The sequence below is a fragment of the Colobus angolensis genome, unplaced genomic scaffold (genome assembly GCF_000951035.1).
Source record: "Colobus angolensis palliatus isolate OR3802 unplaced genomic scaffold, Cang.pa_1.0 Scaffold56, whole genome shotgun sequence".
NCBI lineage: Eukaryota > Metazoa > Chordata > Mammalia > Primates > Cercopithecidae > Colobus > Colobus angolensis.
The window spans coordinates 6,109,891-6,132,667 of record NW_012119154.1 but is presented as its reverse complement, the minus strand read 5'-3'; the positions used below and the strand labels follow the sequence as shown (position 1 = coordinate 6,132,667).

At 38.7% G+C, this 22,777-nt stretch overlaps 1 protein-coding gene across 2 annotated transcripts in view; it reads left to right on the top strand.

The window, feature by feature from the left end:
- The window catches only part of UBP1 (upstream binding protein 1 (LBP-1a)), a 52,381-nt gene that overhangs the window by 21,898 nt on the left and 7,706 nt on the right, over window positions 1–22,777 (top strand). The window contains exons 3-13 of one of the 2 annotated variants that reach the window (XM_011961553.1): window positions 1,896–1,972; window positions 5,751–5,856; window positions 6,935–7,041; window positions 9,025–9,177; window positions 9,280–9,390; window positions 9,831–9,938; window positions 15,661–15,764; window positions 17,838–17,892; window positions 18,580–18,673; window positions 21,713–21,803; window positions 22,568–22,686. In XM_011961553.1, coding sequence (XP_011816943.1) covers window positions 1,896–1,972; window positions 5,751–5,856; window positions 6,935–7,041; window positions 9,025–9,177; window positions 9,280–9,390; window positions 9,831–9,938; window positions 15,661–15,764; window positions 17,838–17,892; window positions 18,580–18,673; window positions 21,713–21,803; window positions 22,568–22,686 — 1,125 coding nt within the window. The remainder of the gene's footprint in view (window positions 1–1,895; window positions 1,973–5,750; window positions 5,857–6,934; window positions 7,042–9,024; window positions 9,178–9,279; window positions 9,391–9,830; window positions 9,939–15,660; window positions 15,765–17,837; window positions 17,893–18,579; window positions 18,674–21,712; window positions 21,804–22,567; window positions 22,687–22,777) is intronic. The other variant, XM_011961554.1, reaches the window with a different exon arrangement.

Genomic DNA, 22,777 nt, shown 5'->3' with positions numbered 1-22,777 from the left:
GCGTGCCACCACACCCAGCTAATTTTTTGTGTTTTTAGTAGAGATGGGATTTCACCGTGTTAGCCAGGATGGTCTCTATTTCCTGGCCTCGTGGTTTGCCTGCCTCGGCCTCCCAAAGTGCTGGGTTTACAGGCGTGAGCCACCGGGCCCAGCCTAATTAAATACTTCTTATGGCCAGGTGCGGTGGCTCACACCTGTAATCCCAGCACTTTGGGAGGCTGAGGCAGGTGGATCACCTGAGGTCAGGAGTTCAAGATCTGCCTGGCCAACATGGCGAAACCCTGTCTCTACTAAAAAATAATACAAAAATTAGCTGGGCGTGGTGGCGGGCACCTGTAATCTCAGCTACTTGGGAGTCCGAGGCAGGGAGAGTTGCTTGAACCTGGGAGGCGGAGGGTGTAGTGAGCCGAGATTGCGCCACTGCATTCCAGCCTGGGCGACAGAGCGCAGCTCCTTGTCAAAATAAATAAATAAATAAAAATAAATATTTCTTATTGATCTGATAATCAGCATAAACCTTTTGTTAATTTTTATTTCCTAAATTCTTGTGAGGTTGAGTGTAATTTTAAATATAAATGGTGTATTTTTCAAAACTTCGTATTCTTCATTTTGAAAATTATTTCTTACTGTTTTCAGAATACAGATCCATTGTTAAATATACTGCATATATCTTCTTCCAATCTGTGCCTTAACTTTTTAAAAATGTCTCTTGCCATGAAGGTGTTTTTTAGTGTTTCTCTGTCTGTTGAATGAATATAAGCAAGTTTTCTTTGTAACAGACTGTATATATGTTGTTTTCCTTCACCAGCCTTGGAGTGATGTAGTTGTATTTTGATAACCCCTTGATGAATTTTGATCCTATACTCTAGAATCCTTTATATATTTTTCTGTAAGCCCCCTGGGAGCATGGACAAGGTATTGGTAGTTATAAAGATTCTCAACTTCATGTGATATTATAAGCATTCTTTAATTTTTACTGATTTTCTACATGCCAAATTATACTGTCATTTTTATTATTTAATAACATAATCCAGAAATCATTTTTTGTGGATTTGGAGTACATTATTAATTTTTTTGCAGCAATTTCCTAATTATCTAGATTGATGTGTGAATGTGTTTTCTAATGAATATTTAAAGTGGAAACAACCCAAATATCCATCAACTGATGAATGGATAAACAAAATTTGGTATGTTCTTTACACAATGGACTAGTATTAGGCAATAAAAAGGAATGAATATTATTTGGCAATAAAAAGGACTGACACATACTACATATGGGTAAACCTTGAAAACATTTTGCTAAGTTTATAAAGCAAGGCACAAATACCCACATATTGTATGATTCTGTTTATAAAAGTAGAGTGGGCAAATCATAGAGACAGAAAGTAGATTGGTGATTGCTAGCAGTTGGCCAGGCAGGGGGTGGGGGGCGGGTGTGGGGGAGGGATGGGAAATGACTACTAATATATGTTTCCTCTTAGGATGATGCAAATGTTCTAAAACTGGTAGTGGTGATGGTTGTACAACTCTGACTATACAGAAAACCAGTCAATTACGCACTTTTTTAAAATGTGAATTTTATGGTATGTAAACTATATCTGAGAAAAGCTGTTACAAAAATTAGTCTTAGGTAATGTAAGCATAATAAAAATTTAGTGTAAGAGAGTGGCAGATGAAGATAAATTGACAGAGAAACTCTTGTCTCCTGTAATGATGTAAGGACAGAAGGTTGGTGTGATTTTTCAGGGAAAAGAAGGATCAACCTGAATTTGCTTCTCTAGCAAGTTAACTATCATTGTGTAATGTATGTTCTGAGAAACATGCATTTTGAATTATGTTAAGCAAAGTGATGTTCTTTATAAGGATTGTTTTTGATACACAATTTCTTTAAATAGGTCAGTCTTATGAAATTCGGATGCTGGATAATCGGAAAATGGGTGATATGCCTGAGATCAGTGGAAAATTAGTAAAGGTAAGGACAGTCCATTTTAATTCCCAATGGATATTGCTGTGATTGAATGAGTTTTTGTTTTAAAAAAAATTAATTTCACTTCAATAATTGTTGTATTACAACTTTTTAACTTCTTGAGCTATATTTTGTTTATTCACCTGTAAAATGGGAATTATAGCCATTATTGGGTAGAGTAATTGTGAAAGACCCTTGGAAATCAAGGAACAATAGAAAAGTTAGTTGCAGTTACGGGGTAAAAAACTCACCACCACAACAAAAAACTATAAGCCTCTCTAAAAGTAAAAGATAATATGGGGAAGAATGTCAGTGTTGGCATAAAACTTTAAAAAATCCTTTACCTTGTAAAATTTCATTAAAAAAATTGAAATCTCTGTTCACCCTACCCATGTATCTGACTTAAGAAGTCAGTCATGCTAGGTGTAGGAGGCATAGCTGTTCTCCAGCTAACCTGTTCCTTTAGGATATATCTTCAGAACCATCCCTGGCCCCGGCCCCTCCTAGCCTGTATCCATCATACATCATGGCTAGTTATAAATTCCATAGCATTACAGGGCAGGGTTAATGAAAGAATCTTAACTGGGGAAAGGTGAAACCTCATGTGACTACGTGTTAGCAAGAGACAAGTTCTCTTGATCTTTCCATCTCCCCACAGAGTGGCATGTCAGGGCCCAGGTGCTGCTGGGCCCTCAGTGTGGAAGGGCATTCTATTGGAAAGACACTGCCCTCTGTGGATCTGCCTTTTTGGTGGGTAAACATGGGAAGGACAGCCTTGTGGTGGGAATTGAATTCAGGCAATCTAAATTTGGTGTGTTAACTAATTTGGCATGTCTGGGAAAGCCAGCTGCCCAGTACCTGGAGGGCACCTGGAAGGTTACTTGGGGATCAAATGATAGGTTACCAAAGGTGCTTTGGAACTTCTTGAATGTGCAGAACATATTCAGCAGTGTGCTTTCTCTGATTGTTCTGTTTTTGTCTTTCTTTGTTCTGTGTGTGTGTGTGTGTGTTTTTCTTTTTGTCTTACTGTTAGGGCCTCATCACGTGTAAGATGCTGGGTTTTTTTTTAATTTTTTTTTATTTTTTTAATGTATCAGTGTAAAAGAGTTGGAAAGTTGTTTTAATTGTAAACTCCATAATAAAATTTAGTAGGGTTTGATGGGCCCTATATTGAGGTCTTTAAAACTGGATCCAAAAATGTTAGAACAATTTTTAAAATATTTTATTATGGTAAAATTTGAACATACCCGGAAGTAAAGAGAATGGTACAATTAGTCCACATATATCCATCATATGGTGGTATATAATAAATATATCTGGTATATATCATGAGTTCTTATAAGTTCTCCTGCCAACTTCAACGTTCTCCACAATTTACCAGTCTTGTTTCATCTATTCCCCCTTGTGCTTTTTTTGTGTATGCTGGATTATAGAATTTACTAATTCGTAATTTTAACTCAGTTCCTCATTCATGACCATTCAGTGTTCTGAGGAAAATATAACAAACTTTGACATCCAGACCAAATGCCAAAATTCAGTGTCCATCAAGGCATTGAAGAAAATCAATTCTGAAGCAATTGTCTTTGTCATTTATCAGTGGAGATGAGCTGGCTTTCCAGGGCAGTTCCCTGAATAGGTGGTAGGATTTGGGAATAATTAGTCTGATAGGTGATACCTAATGCTTAAAATATTTTGGCAAGCTGGTTGAAATACCTGTCAGATTAACTTGGAATAGCAGGGTTAAGTTGTATAACTGCTTTTAAGTTCAACTTCCTTGTATTTACTTGCAAATTAAAACATGTAAAAACATTTAATACACAAAACTAATGCAAGTAAATAAAGGGGAAAATGACACCTCATTATGACATAATGAACTACTGTTAGTAGCAAAACCATTAACTTATAAAACCATTAACAATAAATGTTTCGCTGACACAACACTAGTTAAGTGTTAGTATACTAGGCAAGTATATTCCACTTATTCTGAAGGCATCAGTATCTAAATATTTAGCTCACTGATTGAAAAGAGTTAATTTTTAAAGCACTTTACATTGGCTTCATCTTTGATAAGCCAGCTGCATGATTTTTGGTGGATGTGCCAGGCATCCAGTTATATTCTATAAGCTTGTCTGGGATTAAGAGCTACTACTGTCTGCTACTACCAAAGACTGCAGGATGAATTTCTTGGAAATCACATCCTTTTTTTAGCTAGAGAGTCCCTACAATATGCTTCAAACTTCTAGAGTTTTATTTACTGGCCCTAGGATCTTCGACTATACTACTTAAATCTCGGGGGGGGAGCCTTAGGGATCAAGCGATAGGTTTGCAAAGGTGCTTTGGAACTTCTTGAATGTGCTGAACATATTTAGCAATGTGCTTTCTCTGATTGTTCTGTTTTCGTCTTTTTTTGTTCTGTTTTTTTCTTTCAGTCTTATTGTTAGGACCCCATCACATGTTGCTAGTTCTGAAAATGTAGTCAATCTCCTTTTAGGGAGAACTTTCAGATAATGAGATTTTCTCCCCATTTCATTTAAGAAGTTCCTTTCCTCGCTCCCTCCCTTCTCCTTCTCTTTTTCTCTCCCTTCCTCCCTTCCTTTTCTTTCCTTTCTTTTTTCCTTTCCATTCTTTTTTGGGTAGGGTTTTCTGGTAGAAACTGGAAAACCTGCTAGACAAATTCTAAAAGAGCTATACAATGCTAGAATTTTTCTTATATATCTTGTAGTTTCCTAACTTTGATCCTCCTTTTATCTTCTTTAGTATTTTAGTCTGACCTAGAATGGGGCTTAGTAAAGCTCTGAAGTCTAATATCTGTATTCTCATACTGTTTTCATCTGAATATATGTATTTAGTATGGTTCTCACTGAATATGGAACAATTAGAATTGTGATATTTTCTGTGCTGTACTTTTTTCTGGAGACAAGCTGGCTAGCAAATGTGAACCACTGGCACTGGTGTCTTAGGGGCCACCACTAGCCTATGCACCATCACTATGAGAGCTTTGCTGTGGTCAGGTGTGAAGTGGGTGCTAGGTAATTGGTTGGGCAGGCCTTGCAGGTGTGGGTGCAGGTGAGGAAGATGGGCATGGAATAAAGCAGCCACTGAGCCCTATAAATTTCTCCCACATTGGCCTCTTTTTAAAACTATCTCAAAGAAAACAATTGCTACTTTTAATTGGCTGCTGGGACTGCAGGCGCCCACCACCACGCCCGGCTAATTTTGTGTGTTTTTAGTAGAGACAAGGTTTTACCATGTTAGCCAGGATGGTCTCGATCTCCTGACCTCCTGATCTGCCCTCCTCGGTCTCCCAAAGAGTTGGGATTACAGGCGTGAGCCACCGCGCCCAGCCAAAAAAACTCAGTTGTTAACTATTATTTTCAGTTAACAAAGTTTTACCATTGTGCCTGGGTTTCTCTGTCTCTGTGTTTTCATTTTTAATAACTCCTGTGTGCATCTGGTATTTTCTTTATAGGAATGTAATTCTTGCTCATTAATTTTAGTGGGAAGAACCTTAATTTTGAATTGCAATAACAAATTATTTTATCAAATCAATACCTAAGTTACCATTTTATTTATAATTTTAATTTTTGAGTTATAATTCTTTGCACCAAGTAATTGTACTGTAATCCAGGTATCCAAGGGCAAAAGAGTTCACTTATGGAATGTTTAAAACAGAATCTGGTTGTATATGTTCTACTGCTACAGGTTAACACCTAAGGAGTAGAAATGGTCCTGCATTTTAGCTGGAGCAGTTTAAAAGTACTCATTTTCCCCACTTATTCCACAGAGCATCATAAGGGTTGTATTCCATGACAGACGGCTACAATACACAGAGCATCAGCAACTTGAAGGATGGAAGTGGAATCGCCCAGGAGACAGACTTCTTGATTTAGGTACAGGCAGTGATCAAAAGACCATGGAGATGAGGGCCTTGTTTAGCTAAGCCCAGTAATGTGTTATGTGGGCATCATGAATTACTTGTGTGGGGAAAGTTTTGGTGTTTGTGGATTTTATGTCTTGTCTTTTTTTTTTTTTTTTTTTGAGACAGAGCCTTGCTCTCTCACCCAGGATGAAGTGCAGTGGCATGATCTTGGCTCACTGCAGCCTCCACCTCCCATCTTCAAGTGATTTTCCTGCCTTAGCCTCCCGAGCAGCTGGGATTGCAGGCATGCGCCACCATACCTGGCTAGGATCTTGTGTCTTTAGAGTTGTTTCCTATATATACATTCACCTTGTGTCTTTAGAGTTGTTTTCTATATATACATACACCCACATATATATATATATGTATGCATGTATACATTTTTTTTTTTTATTTTTTTCCCATCCTTGTATTATAAAGAACCGAGAGAGTTGCTTTATAGTTAAAAAGTCAAGTAACTTTTTGGTGCTAAACTAATGTGAACCCGGGATTATATGATTTTGAAACCATTTAATTGTAAACTGGTACCATCTATCTTTTGTTTTCTTTTTGAGACGGAGTTTTGCTCTGTCACCCAGGCTGGAGTGCAGTGGCGTGATCTTGACTCACTGCAACCTCCACCTCCTGGGTTCAAGCGATTCTTGTGCCTCAGCCTTTTGAGTAGCTGGGACTACAGGCGTGTGCCACTGCATCCGGCTAATTTTTGTATTTTTAGTAGAGTTGGGGTTTCACCATGTTGGCCAGGCTGATATCAAACTCCTGAGCTCAGGTGATCCGCCTGCCTTGGCCGCCCACAGTGCTGGGATTACAGGCATGAGCCACCGCGCTCAGCCTTATCATATTCTTAAAAAAATGAAATACAAACCATGGTAGGGGAAACTGTGATACTCATTTAGGGTAGGTTTCGATGTTGAGGAAGTTGATCATGGAGACCATTGAAGGACAGAGTTTAAAGCAGTTACAATTATTTCATTAGAATATAATAGGTTGTAAGTTTTTAAGTTATTTAAAGTGGATGAGTTTTTATGTAACTTCTTTTTAAAACATAGATATTCCAATGTCTGTGGGAATAATTGACACAAGGACAAATCCAAGCCAGTTAAATGCGGTTGAATTTCTGTGGGACCCAGCAAAACGCACCTCTGCTTTCATTCAGGTTTGGATTTTTACATTATTAGAAGCATACTAACCTAGTTGTTTAGGTCATGGCAGGATTGAATTTTTGATACAGTATCATTTCCTTGAAATGCCTATTTGTAAACTATGTTGAGTGTCTTTCTGTATGCATAGTTAGGTTTAATCTAGTAAGTTCATCCTATTTTAAACTAACATATATGAAGACATTCTATGATATGTAAAGCATTATTCAAATGTTATTTTTACCACTAGTAGTCCCAATAATGAAAATGTCTGTTTTTCATGAGATATTTCTCTTGAACAAAAGCTGCTATTTAAGAGGATACAATTGAAAAAAGATTGAGGTTTTAAAATTCCTTCTAGCATTATTTTAAAAACATTCTAATACTGAAAAATTCAAACCTCTACAAATAGGATAATAATGGTGATTAATTGTCCATGTAACTGTCACCTGGCTTTAGCAGTTTTTTGTAGTTTCTTCCCCCTTTTTTATTGTTGGAGCACGGTTTTTTTGTTTTGTTTTGTTTTTTTGAGATGGAGTCTCATTCTGTCGTCCAGGCTGGAATACAGTGGCTTGATCTTGGCTCACTGTAATCTGCGCCTCCCAGATTCAAGGAATTCTCATCTCTCAGCCTACTGAGTAGCTGGGATTACAGGTGTGCACCACAATGCCTGACTGATTTTTGTATTTTTAGTAGAGATGGGGGTTTCACCATGTTGGCCAGACTGGTCTTGAGCTCCTGACCTCAAGTAATCCGCCTGCCTTGTCCTCCTAAAGTGCAGGGATTACAGGTGTGAGCCACCGTGCCCAGCCTGTTAGAGTACTTTACAGCAAGTTTCAGACATACCATTTCATCCATAAATATCACTTCTCTAAGAGATGATTTTTTAAAAGTAACTATAATATCATTATTCTGTATTTTTAAAAAAATAGTAATTCTAATACCCAGAATGTTCAAATTTGTATGTGGTGAAATTTAAACTGCCAGGTAGGTAATATATACAAGAGGAAAACCACTTACTTGCTGACCAGCCTACATAAGCTATGCTTTGCATGAACTGTAAAAAATAACTTGTATTTTGCCTTTTGGTATTCTACCAATATTATTCTCCATCAGTTAAATCACTGGGGGCATGGTTTATATCAGCCAAATATTGATATAAACTCATACTGTTGGTGTTTGTCTATAAGGCAACTAGTTATGTAGTAAATCAGAGTGATACAAGACCTGGCGTTACATCTCAGGTTGTATTGTCATATTACAGAGATCAGTTTTAATAGTGAATCATTAGAAGAGGGGATGTGTAGCAGTCAGAAATGACCAAGGTCTTGCTGTTAACTCTGTGTGAAACCCTAAGGATGTCATCCAGGGTGGGTATTAGGAGACAGGGCAGGAGAGGTGGAAAATGAGTATTGCCCTCTGGATCCTGAATGGACTTTGAAGAGTTGACCAAAGAGTTTAGATGGATACAGAATGGGATGGGTAGTGGGCTTTCTGGACTATGAAATTTCCCCAGGCAAAGTATCACAAATTAGTGTCTGTAGGAACGGCAGTAAGATGGTTGGCTGGGTAGTGCAGGGGTAATGGCAGTAGAGGACAAACAACAGAAGCTCTAAATGATGAGGTGAAGATTGCTGTGGATTGAACAGGGCTTAGGACCCTGGGTCTGAGATTAGCAGGCAGTCCCAGGTGGGGGTGGGCAGTATACATAGGAAGCTAGTGTAGTGTTGTACCCCTGATGAGAGCCAAGTCCGCATTAGAGGAGAGGCATTGTGATGGGCAAGAGCTCAGAAAGTCTGGAGAGGCTCAGCTGGATTTGTGAGAGGGAAGCCATATCTTAAAAACAATTAGGTTCATAGATAATTTGGCTAATATGTGTGATGAGTTCATTTTAAAGGATCTTGAATTTATAGTGGTGTCAAGTCACTCAAGAGGGAACAAAATAGAAAAATAACCAGTGGTAGGTCTTTGAATCCATTTCAGCCTGAATCATTTTATAGGTACACTGCATCAGCACAGAATTTACTCCACGGAAGCACGGAGGTGAAAAGGGAGTGCCCTTTAGGATCCAGGTTGACACATTTAAGCAGAACGAAAATGGGGAATACACAGATCATCTACACTCAGCTAGCTGCCAAATCAAAGTTTTTAAGGTAAGAGAGAGAACCTGGGTTTTCCGTAATTAAGGCTCAGTTTTGCCTATAAAGCTGTGTGTCTGCAGCCTGATGGATGAAATAGTATACTTTGTTTTTAAGCCTAAAGGTGCAGACAGGAAACAAAAAACTGACCGAGAGAAGATGGAGAAGAGAACAGCTCATGAAAAAGAAAAGTATCAGCCGTCCTATGATACCACAATCCTCACAGAGGTAATGTAGTGCAGCATTTGGTTTTGGAAGAGAAGCAAAGGTTGCATATTAGTCTATTTCTAAGATGAGTTTTGCTACAAAAGGGTTGGGGAAGATTGGGTGGAAGTTTGACATGTTATTGTCTGTGAAATTTGTGGGGAAAATATTTAAATTTGGGGATTCTGTTAGCCTGTTTCCTGGGTGGGATCTTAAATGAAGATGCTGAAATCCCAATGAGGTCTTAGAAACAGACCTTAAAAACTTTGAAGTTGGCAAGAGACTTAAGTTGGGGCCTAGAAAGTCCAATTTTTGTCACTGCTGGGGTTTTGCATTTTCTTTAACTTTGAATCCTGTTAGTCATACATTTGTTTAATTGGACTGAAGAGACATGAAACAGGGTATTAGATCTCTTTCTTTGTATAATGAAAAGACATTGATCCCAATCTTTGGTGTTTGTCCAGATGAGGCTTGAGCCTATAATTGAAGATGCAGTTGAACATGAGCAGAAAAAGTCCAGCAAGCGGACTTTGCCAGCAGACTACGGTGATTCTCTGGCAAAGCGAGGCAGTGTAAGGGACTTCTGCTTCTCTTTTCATTGTGCAAGAAACCTTGTGCAGTGTTAGATATAGGACCAACTTCCACCGCAAAGTAAAGCCAAAATTGTTTTTGATGTCCATGTCTTGATTTAATTTGCTTTTGTTTAGACTTCCTGCTTCTGTTTGTTCCTCACTGAGGAAAATTTCCTAAATCTAACACTTTAAAACAAAGCAAAAAACAATGTTGACCATATTGGGTGGTTTTGGAGGGAAAAAAAGACACTCAGAGATATGTATTCCCTCCCTGACTCCTTCCCTTCCTCCTTCCCTCCCTCTGTCCTTCACACACACACCTCCTTCAGGAGCACTGAAATTAATTGAAAATACTTTCTTTAGTAAATTAGCTATTATTTTTGTGTAACTGAAAAGGGTCTTGCTTTCTCATATGTATACTTGATAAGAATATTTTGTGGACAGTTAGATGATGGCAGCAAGCTTGACATTAACACGTGCAGTTCTTTGTCACATTTTTCTGCATGTAGCATAAAAATGTGTGTCTGTCTATGCTTCTAAAAGCCTGTTTGGCAGCACTGGTAGAAAAAAAAAAACTGATGGGATTCATGTTTCTTCTTGGCACTTGCATTGTGAATTAATGCTTCAGGCCAAAGTAGTGTACCTTGCTACACTTAGACCTGGGTCCCCCTCAATATGCAGTCAGGGTCATCTGGTTGAATATGTGGTTTGTCCGGTTAAGTATAGCAAATCTTTATTTTATGACATGACTATTCATCTATTAGTCCACAAAGGATGATCCTGCTTTGCAAACTTAGATCAGCTACATACCTTCAGTAAATGTAAACACAGAACATTGAAGAATTCATGACTGCTGTATTCACTCTTGCAGTCTTTGCACTATTAAAGTGCCAGAGGATTTTTCACTCTTATACATATCACAATTACTGTGGTTAAATGTAGACTTTGAATGTTACTGTCATAAGCACTATCACAAGAAACTCATTTCCAATTATAGTATTGAATAAAAATGTTTTAGTGCTTCTCTATGCAATGAAATTGAAATTGTACTCATCCTAGTGCCGCTGGAAGCACGCATTACATTTTCTTTAACTGGGCTTTCTTTTTTTTTTAATTCGAATCAAAGATTGTTAAAACAGCTGTATATTCTTTCCTAAAATACCCACCACAGCAATTTTGTTTTTATCCTTTTCTGATTTCCCAGCTGAAGACCCACCAGTGGTTCTTAGTAAACTTCTTTGTGGGGGGGATTCTGGTAACTCACTTTTCCTCTCCTGTTATAAACCATTTAACTAGTAAAGAAGTGGGTTCTGGTAATTCCTAAGTAAAAGAAATTCATTATAGCCCAGATGTAATTTGAAGATGGGAAAACTGTTGGTAAATTCTTAATGATGCTTAACTCAAGTCTAAAGTATGCAAAACGTCAGCAGTTCACTGGCCTGGGATTTCACATCTTCGTCGTGTATTGCTTGCTGCCCTGGCTGTATTTGATTTTGTTCAGATGCTTCTAGGGGTGGTTAGAGCTCATTTTGAAAACCTGTTTTTAAAAAAGCAGGGTACAGATTGATCCCTTAAAAAAGAAAGTTTGCAGGATTTCATATGTTTCTTCAAATTTCTGCAAAGGAAGGCCAACGTTTCATAGAGTTTTTGTCTTGTTACAATTGGCTTTCAGTAAAAAGGGATATCCAGATTTACTGTTAGAGTCGAAAAGATGCCAAATGAAATGGTCCCACAATGAATAGTCACTACTGGTTACCAGGAGATGCTGTACAATAAAACTCTTAGTGTGTCTGTTGGTCTTCATCTCTGAGCTGTATATGATTGGCTCAAATGATGACTGCCAATTTCTACAGCCTAAAATGGGTGATCATTCTTTACCTGGGGAGGGACTGTGTTCACGGTGTACTGAAACCGTAACTATGAGCGCAGGCCAGGCATTGCTGGCACCATTATGAATTACAGACTATCTTCAGGAGCATAGGCACTGCACCATTGCTTGCTTTTCGAATGTTAGAAGAATCTAAATACCTAAAAGTGAAATTTTACGGAGTTTTGGTAAACTTAATGTTTCTACATTACTCTGCCATGCTAACTTGAAGCTTTTTGATGACTTCATTTCTTCAAATGGCTGGCAATAATTACCAAAAGATTAGAGAGACTTGATACTTTTAATATTAAATGGTTGATATTATTTATATGTGCCTGTTATGCTGTGTTATATTTTACATGTGGAGGGGATGTTGCAGCAGGAAAATCTTTCAGATAGTAGAGGTGAGGCGACAGTGTGTGATGCCCATGATTAGATTTGCTAGTCAGCTCACAGGGTCTTGGGTTCATCAAACAGTGTAAACTGAGGAGGTGATACTTTGTAAGATGGAAAGAAAAACAAGGGTCTAGTTGTTTTGTTTTGTTTTGTTTGAGATGGGCTTTTGTTGTGTTGCCAAGGCTGGCCTCCAACTCCTCAAGCAGTCTTCCTGCCTCAGACTTCTGAGTAGTCAGACCACAGGTGTGTGTGTGCCATCTCACCTGGCTTAAAAGGCCGTACTTTTAAAAGAATGGGCATTGTTGTGTAAAATGTATTTTATAGCAAAGTTGGTATGCCATGCAATAAGTTTATTCAAAGCTCTCCAGCTAAATTAGATTTCTTTTTTGAAAGTTGACTGATAATAGAAGTAATAAGTCTGCAGTCATTTTTCTTATTTTTAAGGGGATAAATAATTGGGTAGTTGAGATTATTTTCCATGTATCCATTGCTTTTGATGGATGTCAGACAAGCGTTTTAAGCCCCTGTAACCACTGGTGAGACTTAATTTCTGCCCTCAGTGTGCTTCACAGTTTCTTAGCTCCATTACACCAGTGGTCTTGACACTTACCTACTCAAAATAATTTTTAAATTTTTTTAGAGACAGTGTCTTGCCTAGTCACCTGGGCCTGGAGTGCAGTAGTGTGATCAAAGTTCACTGCAGCCTCAAACTCCTTAGCTCAAGTGATCCTTCCACCTCAGCCTCCTGAGTAGCTAGGCCTACAGGCACACACTACCATGCCTGAGTACTTTTTAAATTTTTGTTGAGACAGGTTCTTGCTGTGTTCCTCAGGCTGATCTCCAACGGCTGGCCTCAGAATGATACTCCCACCTTGGCCTCCGAAAGTGCTGGGATTATAGGCATGAGCCATCATGCCCGGCCTCAAAAGAATTTTGAGAAAGGATACACTTGAACCTTTCCAGACTGACATCTGAAAGTTTTCATCATAAAATTTTTCATCATAAATTTAAATAGCTGCAAAGGAAGCAATGTTCTGGCATGGTGGCGATTTGTATTTACAATTTAAGATAAAATTGTAACATTACTCTTGAGGTGCATCCTATGGAATCTAAATGCCATAGCAGTTTGACCACTGCTATTGTTCATTCAAAAAATTCATTAAATCCAAAATTTTACTCTGTTCTTCCTTCTTGGTCTCATGTTTCTAATTCACTCCCCTTAAATTTTATCTTAATATGACATAGTTTTATGCCTGAAAATCTTTAAAAATTTTTTTATTTATTTTTATTTTTTCTTCCTGAGGCTTCAGATGACCAAACTGAAATTTTTAAATGATCACCCTAAAAAAATTACCTTTCAAAAAATTTACATAAATTGAAATTTAATTTTAAAAATTTGCTATGACCATAGCCTCTTAACTCAGTCAAGATATTTAAAACTTATTAGTACCAATTTATCAAAACAACAAACCCTACAGATTTTGATGAATATTTATTAAATGTAAAAATAGAAATATTATTGGAAGTGCATCTTGAATGATGAGACAGAGTAGAATATAACTTCTAGAATTTTATAGATATGAGAAATTTTGTTTTTTCTTTCAGCAATGCCATTTAGGTCCTGGAAGTCCTTTTGAATCATCTGTCAAAAATCCCAGGGACATTTTTGTGTGATCTACTAGATTATTTCAATATATGTCAGTTGACAGTAGGTCCTCCTGAATTATTTTGATAGCAAATAGTTGAAAATCACCTGACTTACAGAAAAACTTGTCATTAGAGTTATGTACTTTTTCTTTTCTTTTTTTCAAGATGGGGGTCTCACTCTGTTACCCAAGCTGGAGTGCAGTGGTGCAGTCATGGCTCACTGCAGCCTCCCCTTCCCGGATTCAAGTGATTCTCCTGCCTCAGACTCCCAAGTAGCTGTGACGACAGGTGTGCACCAACACACCTGGCTATTTTGTTTTTTTTTTTAATCCTAGTGTCTTTAGCGTGGCTTTGGGAGAGTCTTTCTTCATTTTATTTATTTTATTTATTTTTTAATTTATTTTTTATTATTTTTGAGATGGAATCTCACTCTGTTGCCCAGGCTGGAGTGCAATGGCATGTTCTCGGCTCACTGCAACCTCCGCCTCCTGGGTTCAAGCGATTCTCCTGCCTCAGCCTCCCGAGTAGCTGGGATTACAGGTGCGCGCCACTATGCCCAGCTAAGTTTTTGTATTTTCAGTAGAGATGGGGTTTCACCATGTTAGCCAGAATGGTCTCAATCTCCTGACCTTGTGATCTACCTGCTTTAGCCTCCCAGAGTGTTGGTATTACAGGCGTGAGCCACTGCGCCCAGCCTCATGTTTATTTTATTGTTTTTATTTTTTGGTAGAAACAGGGTTTCACTATGTTGCCCAAGCTGGTCTTGAATTCAAGCTATCCTGAGCTATCCTGGGCTGCTGCCTTGGCCTCCCAAAGTGCTGGGATTAGGGGTATGAGTCACCATGTCCAGCCTGGGAAAGTCTTAAAACCCCAAGGCTATGGTTAGATGTGATGCCTTTCTTGTGTAAAATGAGAGAAGGATGATTATGAAAGGGGACCCTTGAAACTGAGTCCTCAGATCCATTGGTTTTTAGAAAGAATACCTGTATAGTGAAGTCACATCATGTGATGTCTATATGTCAAGTTTGAAGATTCGTATTTGAGATTACCCTGGCATGCTTAGCATGCTTTTGACTTTGACTTTTTCAACTCTCCTAATTGTAATAGTTCATGTACCTCCGTGTCTTTGTTCTGTTTCTTTCTGGTCAGAATTTTGCCTGCAGCTGAAAAATACTAAAGTTCACCTTAACCCTTCCAGAAAATATAAAACAGAGAGAGAGAGGAGAGAGAGAGAGAGAGAGGCAGTACTGTACACAGTTGATATATTTTGATGCTGGGTCTGTCTGGTCTGTCTTGAGGATTATTACTCTTTAGAGGTATCAAAGAAGCAAATGGGTACTGGTGAGACTGCTCATTGGGCAAGAGGGCAAAATTGAGCACTAGTTAGGTCAGAGCCATGTTTCAGGTCACCATGTGATGTCAGATGTTGCTTATAAATTCTTTCTTGTCTTCGCCATTCTTAAATCTTGATAGGGTCCTGTTGGGAAACTGATAAAGAGGACACTGGTAAAGAGGGAGGAGAAAGCTCTTGAAAGCAAATTATACTTAAGCCTGTATTTTAAATGCCTTTATAAATATTTGCTGCTGTCATCACTTTAGGTCTTCTTTAATCAGTGTCTAGACGCACACAGCAGGTAAAACTTTTCTTTGCCACACAGAAGTAAATTTGACATGTGTCTGTGAGGTTGCTTGATAAATGTCAGCTGTCTCGCATTTTATAATCTTGCATTTGGCTAGTGAGTGAATTACAAAAATATTTCTTCCACATATTTTAAAAGCATATCATTAATTTATTTCTGTTTCTGTCCTTAGTGTTCTCCGTGGCCCGATGCCCCCACAGCCTATGTGAATAACAGCCCTTCCCCAGCGCCCACTTTCACCTCCCCACAGCAGAGCACTTGCAGTGTCCCAGACAGGTATCTGGTTTGCGTGATCATGTGCCTGCAGCTAACTAATGCTTATGTGCCTTCATTTCCCCATCTCTCCATGTACAGCAGCCTTTTGTTTATATTGTACCTGAAGGAAATAGTAAGGGGAAATAGCCTGTATCTCGGTGGCAGAGGACAATCATTGTCTTTTTTTCGCCTACCAGCCTTTTTTACTCCAAGCCCCTTGTGCCTTACATAGTCACAGCTATGGTAATTGTAGACATGGGGCCATTTTCAAGATATAGCCAAGATACATTCTTTGTGAGATTAAAGACAACATTAACAGTGTCTATAGGTAAAGAGAGAAGGACAAAGTCAGTTTGTTACTAAGTTCATTCACTTGTCTATAATGCTTATATCAAATGGGTTATTTTCTGCAGTATTTCTTTTCTTTCCCAATAGATACACTATTTTTTTAATTGAATCTTTAAGGGAAGACCTTTCCGTTTCTACAGATTTGCTGTGGTTTTAGGAATGGAAATGGTGGACTCTTTATTCTGTTATCCAGCCTTGACTGGCAAGAGTTTAGAGTGAGCTCGGGGTGGGAGCAGGAGACTGCATTTGGGGCATCTTGAAGGTGCAGCGGTACCCCATGGAGGCTTTCCATTCCAGGGCTTTGCTGCAGAACTGATGCAGGGTAATTCGCATCAGAAGTTCCCTATTTTTTAGGAAGTTTCTTGTTGGGGAGGAAAATTATGAAAGCTAAGACCACAAAGGAAAAGGTTCTCAGGTCATGCTGACAAGGTCTGATGAGAAAGCAAGCAGAAATGTGCTCTCCCTCTGAGGAGATGGATAAACTGAGAAGGCAGCTTGTTGTCATGTAGGCTATTATGCTTTGAGAGTAGAAACATACCCTTGGACTCAGCAACTTAGAGGAGTGACCAGAGGACCAGTAGGTTACCATTTCTGAGGGCTTAGAATAGTTTCCTCGTCAGTCCAGTCTGAATAATCTTAGAAAATGATTATGGCTTTAAAGGTGAGCTGTAAGTTTATGTACTCACTAGTAGGCTGGAGAACTCACTGTGTTCCCAGCACTGTTCTAAGTGTTCCGATACGTTAGTGACCAAACAGACCTCCGTATGAAGGAACTTAAGTTCTTATGGGTAGGAAGGATATAAATAATCAAGATAATAAACCTAAGCAATTGAGGCGCGGGGGCTAAGAAAGGAGCTGGTGCTCAAGAGCCAGAAGGTAGCCCTACTCCCTGTGGAGTTTTCATTTCATTTTACTTAGAAGCACAAGGATAGTGGTACAAGTTAATTTCTTTTGTTCTCTTGAAATTCACCCTCATCAGTCTTAGATATATGTATTACTTAAAGGAGTATAATTTTATATTTTTGCTTAGGATCGTTATACTATTTCTTGTAGCTCATTTTTTTTTTTTTGCAGTTATTTTCAACTGTTTATCTAATTTGATGTTTTGTATTTTTTCCCCCTAACTTTTAAAAATTAATGTGTAGGCCGGGCGTGGTGGCTCAAGCCTGTAATCCCAGCACTTTGGGAGGCTGAGGCGGGTGGATCACAAGGTCAGGAGATGGAGACCATCCTGGTTAACACAGTGAAACCCCGTCTCTACTAAAAATACAAAAAAATTAGCCGGGCGCGGTGGCGGGCGCCTGTAGTCCCAGCTACTCGGACGCTGAGGCAGGAGAATGGCGTGAACCCGAGAGGCAGAGCTTGCAGTGAGCTGAGATCCCACCACTGCACTCCAGCCTGGGCGACAAAGCGAGACTCTGTCTCAACAAAAGAAAAAAATTAATGTGTATCCTTCATTTTCCTTGGCATCCCCGAAGATAATTGGGGAAGCCATTTTGTTTCCCAAAACTTGAATTTCCTACTAGAACAGAAGAAGGCACAAATTAAGACACAGTCTTCTGTGTCTTAATTTCGTCATCATATCCACACCCTAAGCTGTTGCGCTTGCATTTTTGTTGCAGACTTTCATAGCTGTCTCCCACTGTTGCCTTACTTGAAATTTGCATAAACAGCTTTTAATGCCTTGATTAAAAACATATATGCATTACAAAAATCATCATTTCCTTCTTTCTCCTTTCTCCCCAGCAATTCTTCTTCCCCAAATCATCAGGGAGATGGAGCTTCACAGGGCTCTGGTGAAGTAAGTATCTTTCTACTAAAACTGTCTGATGCTTTCAGGGTCCTACATTTTAAAGTTTTGTTTTTTTGTGGAAATTTATGGAGTAGGTGAGAAGTTTTGTTACATGTATATAATGTGTGGTAATCAAGTCAGGATATTTAGGGTGTCCATCACCTGAGTACATTTTTTTTAGGTATAATCATCCTACTCTGCTATCAGATATTGAATTTACTCCTTCTATTTTATTGTATGTTTGTTTGTACCCTTTAATCCAGTTCTTCTCATCCTGTCTCTTATCCCTTACCCATTCTTCCCAATTTCTGTTACCTATTTTTCCACTCTCTTACCTCTACCTTCATGTGTTCAAATTTTTTAGCTCCCACATATAAGTGAGAATATAAGTCTTTCTGTGCCTGGCTTATTTCACTTAAGACAATGAAATGTTCATGTTGTCCATGTTGCTGCAAAAGATGATTTCATTAGCAGCTGCATGATTTTTCTCTTTTTTTAATGGCTGAATAGCATCCCATTGTGTATCATGTTTAAGTTTCTGACAAGGGCCTGCATCATTATTTGGGTTGCTGGAGTCAGACTCATGCTCTTTTTGGGTGTTTTTTACTTCAAACTCCGAGGCTTTCTGTGTTAATTGTTCAAGTGTTCTAAGTTTGAATGGTTCCTTTTATTTATGTTCATTTTCATTGTTAATAGCAAATTCAGCCTTCAGCTACGATCCAGGAAACACAGCAATGGCTGCTTAAAAACAGATTCTCTTCCTACACAAGACTGTTCTCTAATTTTTCAGGTATGTGTATGTGTGTGTGTATCTGTGCATAAGAATGTTTTGTTTTTGTTTCTGTGCTTTTATTAACTTTATTTTTTTAATTTTGAAATAACTATAGATATGAAGTTGCAAAGAAAAATGCACAGAAAAGTTCTTTATATCTATCCCCCCAATAGGAATATCTTGTATTTTTATTATAGTATTAAAGCCAGGCAATTGACATTGGTTCAGTCAACAGTTTTACCAGACTTGTGTGCCCTCATTTGTGTGTGTATATAGTTTTACATGATTTTTTTAACTTTATTTTGAAATGATTTTTGTTTTACAGTAAGTTACAGAGCTAGTACAGTGATGTTTTGGTGTACTCTTCACTCGGTTTCTCACATAATTATAGTACAGTAGCAAAACCAGGAAATTGCCATTGGCACAATGTATGTTATGGTATAGATTTTTGTAACCACCACCACAGTTAAGATACAGAATTATGTCATCACTGCAAGGATCTCCCTCCCGCTACCCCTTTAGAATCACACCCACACCCTTCCCCTACCATCCCTAATCCTTGGCAACCACTTTATATTTTGTCTATAATTTTGTCATTTTGAGAATGTTATATAAATGCAATCATATAGTATATAACCTTTTGAGATTGGCTTTTTTTCAGTAGCATAATGGCCATCTAAGTTGTTGTGTGTATCAGTAGTTTAGTCCTTTTTATTGCTAAGTAGTGTTTCATAGTCTGAATGTACTCAGTTATCGTTTTTATATACTTATGTGTAAGTTTTTTTTTCTTGCACAGTAAGCTAAGCGAATGTTAAGAAGGAATTTTAAAAGCTATCAAGCACTGCGTCTCCAGGTAGTGCTATAGGAAACCTGTTTAGAGGGACAGTAATAGATACTGCCAGGTGGGGCAGAGGTAGCATTTCCCAAATATATTTGGCTCTGGGAGTCTTTTCCAACATGACCACCTAGTAACATGTCCTGGCCAAACATCCTGAGAAGTGCTGGATCACAGTAAAGTGGTAGTTAGCTTTCCTGCACCTGCAGTGCAATAGGGCCATTAAAACACAACTTTATGAATCCCTTTGAGAGGACAGAACTTGTGTGCGCACACACTCAGCCTGAAGAAAAGCTTGATTTTGCGAAGAACATGATTTCTTACTATGCCATGTATTGTAATGTTTGTGCAATGAGTAGGTATTCCCCGTGTAGTTCTTTGGCTTTTTAAAATTAAAGTTCCAGATGGAAGTCATTTGCTAGCTGGGGACTACATTTTTATATGATTAAGTAAAGCCTTTTATGTGTGAAAAACTAGAAATTGTAAAATTTCAGGGTGGGGGAGCTGGGGTTTGTCTTGCACTGTTGTATGGAAGGCAGATGAAAAGCATAGCACATAGAAAAAGCGCCGACGTTTGGAACTGAGGGAGGCCCCATGTTACTCCTGTTACATCAGGCAGATCCGTGTTTCTGTCTGGTGAGTTTTAAGCCCTTTTCGCTGTAAGCAGTGATCACATGGCGCGGCATTCTGCCTTTTCCTTTTCCTGGGGGCTTCTTCCAAGAAAGTGGGTGAGGAGCTAGCCATGGTACCCTCTCAGCACATCTCTTGTGTCACAGCACTGACAGTAGCATGGTGAGGAGGGCAGTGAGTCTTCTTGCTGTGATCCTTGTGGGCATTCGCATTTCAGGATGGGTTGTACATGCAGTTATCTGTCCAGTTCTCCGTATGGGTTAAGGGTGTGCACACACATACACAGTACTCTGGTCGCAACTGTGAGGTGCATGTAGTAAGCCCCAGTGGAGAGAGGAAAGAGAGCTTCTCTGCTTACCTGACTCTAGAAAATGACTCTAACAATGCTCTTGTCTCATGGGAGATATGCTTCTCTGCTCTTTGTTTTACAGACTAGAAATTTAGTAGGTTCTCGCATTTGAGCTTTTAAAAAATAGAAAGATGACTTCATTATCTTCTTACATATGTAAGTGGCTGTTTATCATATGGAAATCAAGCCTTCATCCCAAAGTTCATCTTAATTCCCCCAATAAACTGTATCCTAGCTGTTAGAGAATAAAACAAAAGATTATGGATAAATTCAGACATTAAAAAGTAGAGAGAATATGATTAACTCCCATGCAGCCATCTCCAACTTCAAAAACTACCAGCATTTGGTCAGTTTTGCTCTCCATTATTTCCTCTCCTGCCTTCTGTTGTATTTCAAAGCAAATCCTAGATGCCGTATCATTTATGCTTGAAATACTGAGTAGTAGTTCATGGTGTCTATGTCCTCAGGTATGGCTTCCATATACTTACGTGTAAGTTTGTTTTCTTCTATAGTAAGCGAAGGAAGTGTTTAGATAGAATTTTTAAAAGTGTCAAACACTGACTGCTTCTCTAGGTTGTGCTATAGGAAACCTGTATAGAGAGACATTTACACTTGTAAATGACGTTAAGTAGGATGTGCTTGGGGGAAATCTTAGGGTATAATGTGTGATTCTCTGCCATTCTTCTGTTAAAAGTGGCTGCTGTGACAGAGTTGTTTATGTTATAGAATGTTTGACTTTACATTGCACGTTTCAGTATAAAGAGGCCCAGTCCTGGTTCGGCTACCAACTCTTCAGACTTTAGGCAAGGCCCACAAACTCGGGGCTTCCATTTCCTTTTTTGTAAAATTAAAGATTGACCGGCCTGGGTGATCTCAGGGTTTGTTTCTGTGGGGTGGGTCAGAATCATGTTTCTTCACGTAGCCACAACCCAGTCACTAAATAAGGTAGATGAGTGAAATCTTGTATTGGGAAGAGTTCTTTAGGCCCTACCTACACTCATTGATTTGATTCATCGGCCTCTGGACTTCTAGGCTCCTTCTTGATACAGGACATGGAAAAGCCAGCATTTTCTTTGGCTCTGAAGGACAGGTGTCTGTCTTTTTGTATTGTTCATGTATATGTGTATATTCAGGATATCTATCATTATTTTGAAGGACATTGGACTGCATGAAGACAGATGCCTGTAAAGCAGTTATGTTCTTTTTCCATTTATTTGAGAAAAATATTTTTGCTCTTTTCTAGGTGCCGACTTATTAAAACTGACAAAAGAGGATTTAGTTCAAATTTGTGGTGCAGCCGATGGAATTCGGCTCTATAATTCACTGAAGTCAAGGTAAAATACTGTGAACTGTTTTGCTTGAAATAAGAATGTACCTTTCTTCGCGTGGGGAATTTGGGCAGAATGTGTTTCCACGCTAGGTTGGCGTGTGTGCCTGTGTGCGCCATCGAGCATTGGCAGCATTGTGCTCACAAGAAGACTGTTTTGTGTACACCTTCAGGGCAGGCCCAGATATGATGCAGGCACTGATGAGGGCAGAGGTAGACTGTAAGACTGGTAGAAATGCACATGGGCAGTACTGATTTCTTGAAGACGACTGGGTTTGTTGCCAAGAAAACAAAACTTCTAATTTAGGTGAGCTATACAGAATCTATGGTTTTCAAGGTCATGACTATTACTAAACAGTTATTAAAAATGTAAACTAATTGTGAATTAAAATGACAGAAACTGTAAATTGTGCTGGCTTGTAAGAACCATTTACTATCATTGCTCTTTCTATACTTGTGGTGTGAGAATTCCATTAAAATTGAATCTTACTGATTTTTAATTTGCTGACTTAATCTTGAAACTTAAATTTACCAGCATCTGACAGACCATCTCAATGGTTTAGAGTCTGGATCATCATATTAGACCACCTGTGATAGTTGGTGTGAGGTGTGTGGTTTTTATATTTTTATTAGTGAATTATTTTATATAACGAAATAACATTATAAAGTTCTCATAAGGAAATAGAACTTAGATTCCTGTAGTTGTCACATTTGTACATGTGTAAGGCAGCTTTCTCTCCCAGGCTCATCAGTGGCATCTTCTGATTGCAGGTCAGTTAGGCCCCGTTTAACCATCTATGTCTGCCGGGAGCAGCCAAGCAGCATGGCACTGCAAGGGCAGCAGCAAGCTGCAAGCAGTGCAAGTGAGAATGGCAGTGGGGCACCCTATGGTAGGTATTGAGGGTATCTCGATTCTGTCACTTCTGAAACTGTCAAAACAGAAATGGGAAAGACGTGATTGAGCAGGCTTTGGAGAACTCT